A 5,492-nucleotide genomic window follows, 5' to 3' on the forward strand; every position below is an offset into this window, starting at 1 on the left:
GGGGTTTTCTCTCTTAGCTTTCATTAAGAAGACGGGAAGTGGAACATCTACAGTTTGTAGACATTTCACAGCAGGGGATTTTCACTATGTGGCACTCATAATACTGTATTTGTCTACAAAAAGGACAACAACAGAATTTTGAAAACAAGTGAAAGTCAGAGAATTGGATTTCATTGAGTGACATGAAACAGGGCAAGAGAGTATGTGTGCAACAGACTGTAAAGTTCTCAGGGCATTTATTTACAATAAAAACAACAACAACAACAACCAAACATTCATTTCATTGTAAATCCTGCTGGCTATTAACTATTTGCTTTACTATCAATTCTTCAATACTATACTTCATTTTGTGATGATAAGGCAACTGAAATGATCAGCAGGATCTACTTTTCCCTTTTACAGAACAGTCTGAATAGCTTTTAAAATAATTTTCTTCTACAAAACCCTCTCAAATTAATATTGTTAAGGGTATGGAAAATAAAACAACAAGAAATCGTTGGCTTGGCAGTAATTTCAAGGTGTCCCATTTTAAATCAAAGGCTAGTATTATACATTATGTACTCCAACTAAACATCTATTTACAAAATCAGTAGTTGTATATTGAGTTATTTTCTCACGTTAAAAGCAAATAAATATTCACTATTTTATTATAATTGCATTGCATGTTTACTGCACTGAAGAGATCTGATTCTTGAAATAGAGCTTTACAGATGACAACATTATAATTTACCCCAAAGCATACACAGTATAATCATATGACAGGATGCTGAATGTAGTCACCATAAAGATACAGTATAACAGATGTATACCATAAATGCCACTTTAACAGGAACCAAATCAATAAATAAAAACATACATTAGAGAGGAAAAAACAAGAGACTGGTCTCCTCAACAACAGACAATACAGACAAAGCAGTTAAATCAGTCATTGATGGGTATATCCATACATTATCAGACTATACAGACAGTGCTGGTTGTATAACTGCATTGCACAACAATTTTTTAAGAAACTAGTATGCTTAGAAATGATTCTGAATATATTAGTTTTACAGTTGATCTAATATTGCAATCCCATTATTGGCTGCAGAACATGTGAGTCAAAAAATGAGGTAAAATAAATCTCAGGGACAAAGAAATTGCATGTTTAAGTTTTAAGGCCATTTTTTGTTATCTACAATGCATTGCTCTTTTCACTGTGACCTGTGGTGTTGGGTTTGTAATCTTGTCTTGTGGGGATTTGGGTGATAAAAGGAAAGTATCCAATTCTTTTGCTGCAGCTATACAGTCTGTCTATTTGGATTTAACCCAGAAAATAATCACATTTAACTACATGCAACAGAACATTTCTATATCACATTAGATGTTTTGTCAGAAAATAGCCATCTTTAATGAATATTTGGTATTATTCATACATTAGAGATCTTTATTGAGCCAAAACCTTTGATTTGGTAAAACCTCCAGTTATATTTTCTTTGTTCCAGAAAAAAGTCTTTCTCACAATCTCTTCAAAGAGCTTAATGGCACTGTCTTTACCCTGAATAGCCAGCATACCTGGGCTTCAACTAGACAAACTAAACCAAAGTTGTATCTCTTACAAATACATCTGTAGATAAAAATATGCACTTTTGAAACAATAGGTGTGGTAAAAAAAAACAAAAAACATACAACTAGGCAACAGATGTGTGCACAGGCAAAGAAAATAGTGGAAGGAAACAACACTGTGCAAAAGCTGGCCCCTCTTTGTGCGTCATCCTCTCCAGTGTCCTCCAGGTTTCTGGATAAGCTGCACTCTGGCCCTCACTGAGCAGCAGACTGGCCAGGCTCCACCTGCTTTTTCTCTTCTTTCTCATCTTCCTCTTCTTCCTCCTTCTCATCATTGGTCATGGCAAACGCCTGCACTTGTCTCATCTCCCAGAGGGATTGTGACTTATGGGAATGCTTTGGGGATAAGAGAGATGTAAAAAATTTAGAAGGAGCTATATGTATATTATCAGTCACATTCATAACTAAAACAATTATTTGCATCTATATGCTTTTGTTTTGTTTATTGCTCTGTTACTTTGACAAGCAGTTACACAGAAAACACCTGAATATAAAGTACATATACAATACACAAGCATAAGCACAATTTAATTAGTGTATGCACTATATCTGGTCCATAGTTGAAATCTGTGGACTGAGATATGACGAAAGAATACAGAGGAAAGTCTAACCTGAAGATGGAGATTCAGGATACAACCAGGTGGATGGAGCTAACAGTTCTGCACAGAGAGGTCATCACAGAGAACAGCAATAAAAAAACAAACATCGGCAACAACACACGAAAAGCAGTTTAAAAAAATCCAAAGAGGGAAATCATGTAGAGCAACAATGGTGATTGAAAGGTAGCTCATAATTGAGAAGTAAGATGTCAGTGTAGTCCAGGATGACGTTGACTCACCGATGAAGACTGATGATCATGTGGTCGTTCCAGTTTGATACGGATATCTGTCCCCTTCCCTCGCTCTGGTTTACCAGGTCCTGAAGATTGAGTGTAACAGTATATTAAGCCTCATGGATCACAGTCATATATGTCCATCACATCATAGATTTGAATATAAAAATCAGGTAGAGAGAATACATAATTTTCTGCTTTATATTGAAAAATTGATATTCAATGTTTTTACCCATTTATGGTTTAAGATGAAAGATTGTACTTGATAAAGAATATTCTGAAAAGATAGTTGTAATATTATTTAATGTGGATTTTTTGGTCTTTTGTAAAAGATTTTGTGTCCACTAAGAGTGATGATATGTGTTTTAATTTTGATGGGCTCTTATTAAAGCTCAGACTAGTCTGTAACTCGCTGTGTGTGCATTCTAAAAAACAGAAATTGAAGCCATTCATACATGCTATAGCCTGTGTATTTCCTCATTGGTGAGGAAAGATATTAAATCATGTTAGTAGAACAACAGGAATACTGTTAAAAGTACTCTTTCTATCAATGTTTTTCTATGGTGCATGAGAAAAATGTCCATCTATCTTCAGAATAATCTCCATTTCATTCCATGATGACCCCTCAAGGAGGACTATGGACATGTGAAATAACATCCATTTATTGATAATCCATTAAGCGTTAAGTAATCACATAAACTCATAGTGACTTAATTATCGTTGACTGGAGAGCAAAAGGAATTAATGATACATCCTGCATTAATTCATGCATTAATCATCATGAGTCACTGCATGTATTAGTTATCCATCAGTAAATCAGTAAGCATCCGTGTTTTCTACCCTTATTATGAAGTGTTTCCGAAAATGATAAAGTGAATAATTAAATCAATAAATAAAAAAAGAGCACACTTTGGTGGTTACATAAAAATTATCAGTCGTTTTTTTTGGGTTTTTTTATAAACTTAATATGCTGGACATGCTTCTCCAAACATCCAACCTCTCTCACCTGGGGAGTTACCACGACTGGTGGTACTAGTGCTGCTGATGCTGTCCTCCATCCAGGTGTTGTAGGTGAAGGAATCTCGTTTGTGTGGTGTCCCAGCAGATGACAGACTCTCCTGGAGAGTATACAGTGTATATTAGATATTAGACAAACCGATAACTTACAAGAACACATACTGAATAAAGCACTCACCATGCCGGTGTCATAGTCCTCTGTGGCCTCTGTCTCATTCTCCTCCACCACACTGGCGAAGCTGCTAGCATTGGAGGAGGAGCGGGAGAGGTCTTGACCCTCAGGAATGGATGGGGCCCTGCCACCGAGATAAGAACTACACCCTGGGTTAACCACTCTCCAGCACAGCCAACCCTGATTTTATCTTATGTATAGGACACAGCCATTCAACATGCTGTCACAGCTGAGGATTGCCCAGCGGTAACACAAAGAAACGTATGATCAATATATCCATTATACACACCTGTTCTTTGTGGTTGTGAGCACCTCAGGGGAGCTCTGATTGGACGAGTTGTCAGATTTGGGATCTTGAGACACATGACCACTGTCAGGGGTCTTCTGGGTATTTGGCAAGTTCTCTCTACTGTTGCATTAGACATGAGGTACAACATATCAAGAAAAGCTAACAAGGCGCAACATAGACAAAATCAATAAAATGTGCATGCATCAGCATTATCACCTAAGTAAAAGGTGGTAAATAATTATGATTACAAGGCGTTAGATGCACAAGATAGCACAGGAGAAAATAAGAAAATGGTGTATGGGTAGAAACAAAGATAAATACAGCAGTAATAGGTCTTTTGTCACCTCTTCTCCTGGACTTCTTGAATGTTTTCAATACCAATGGCACTGCTTCTCCTGGAGCTGAAAGGACCAGACTTTTTCCTAGTCGGGCTTTTCCCCGGGATTATCAAAGACTGCCAGGGAAAGAGGGCAGGCAGTCAGTGTCAGAGTCAAAACCCTTCTAATACCTTAAATATCTTTGAGTAATATTAAGTTAATCTAAAGAGCTTATCAATCAGTTTATTTACTACTGAGGGGAGATAATGGTTATTTTGACCTAACCTCTCAAATGCCATTTTACTGCATTCAAAAAACACGTCGCCCTGAATTATCAGGCAGAACAGTAACATTGCTCCCTTTGAGTTGTTACAGTGATAAAAAAAAACTTAAAATATGCACTTAGCGGCTTAATGTCAACCCCCGGTGCCAGTCTTTCAGCCAGAGCAGAGCACACTAAGGCAGGAGATGAAAGATGGATTTAAAGGCTCCAGGGCCTACCACTAAATATGCTTTCTCAGCGACTGCTTTGTTCATTCAATCTCCCTTTTAAAGCTCTCAAAATAAGAACTTGAAAAAGCCCTTTATTCAATGTGGCTTCAAAGAGCAGGAGGAGGATTTTTAAAAATAATTTTTCTGTAAGGGGGGTCATTAAATCATTAATATTCATCATTCATTTTTAAAAAAATAGAGAATTAAGCATACTGGAATTAAAATACAGGATTGTCATAAGAGACTACAGAAGGCGGAGTAAAGCAGATAGGACAGTGAGAACAGAAGAAAAGAGTCAGTAAAGAGCCGAGGGTGACTCTTTAAAATATAACTTTTACTGTCTACATGCCACATTCATAGCTGCTTATCTCTTAATATGTGAATGATTTGTGATGATTAATTATTTTAATGTTTTCTAGATGGTAGTGTATGTAAAATACCAAAGATTGGAATTGACAAATCCGAAAATGACAGATCCATTTGTACAATATATTCTGTCTGTAACACACAATGCACACTATGTTTAATACAGAGTGCTGAAATGTAAGGAGAAAAGTGCTTGGGCACGATACAGTGGAGCCATGCAGACAATAAAAAGGAGCAAAGAGGAGAAGCGAAGAGTTAGAGAGTAGTTAGAATTAGACATGAACCTCTTCTACTGTTCCTATCCCTATGGCACTGCCTCGACGTCCATATTTACTGGGACTTTTGCCTGGGACAAGCAATGACTGAGCCACACAGGAAGAGGAGATACAGAGAGAGAGAGAGAGA

The 5,492-nt window shown here is 37.0% G+C and overlaps 1 protein-coding gene across 5 annotated transcripts in view; it reads right to left on the reverse strand.

Moving 5' to 3' along the window:
* Window positions 1-234: 234 nt before the first annotated feature.
* The window catches only part of LOC118324273 (rap1 GTPase-activating protein 1-like), a 41,479-nt gene continuing 36,221 nt past the window's right edge, over window positions 235-5,492 (reverse strand). For 3 of the 5 annotated variants that reach the window (XM_035656525.1, XM_035656527.1, XM_035656524.1), the window contains 8 exons: window positions 5,372-5,449; window positions 4,257-4,366; window positions 3,913-4,032; window positions 3,630-3,765; window positions 3,441-3,552; window positions 2,441-2,520; window positions 2,214-2,261; window positions 235-1,938 (listed from right to left, as the gene is read on the reverse strand). In XM_035656525.1, coding sequence (XP_035512418.1) covers window positions 2,253-2,261; window positions 2,441-2,520; window positions 3,441-3,552; window positions 3,630-3,765; window positions 3,913-4,032; window positions 4,257-4,366; window positions 5,372-5,449 — 645 coding nt within the window. In that variant the 3' untranslated portion in view covers window positions 235-1,938; window positions 2,214-2,252. The remainder of the gene's footprint in view (window positions 1,939-2,213; window positions 2,262-2,440; window positions 2,521-3,440; window positions 3,553-3,629; window positions 3,766-3,912; window positions 4,033-4,256; window positions 4,367-5,371; window positions 5,450-5,492) is intronic. The other 2 variants (XM_035656528.1, XM_035656526.1) reach the window with 1 other exon arrangement.

The sequence above is a fragment of the Morone saxatilis genome, unplaced genomic scaffold, assembly GCF_004916995.1.
Source record: "Morone saxatilis isolate NCDOM2014 unplaced genomic scaffold, NCSU_SB_2.0 Contig15, whole genome shotgun sequence".
NCBI lineage: Eukaryota > Metazoa > Chordata > Actinopteri > Moronidae > Morone > Morone saxatilis.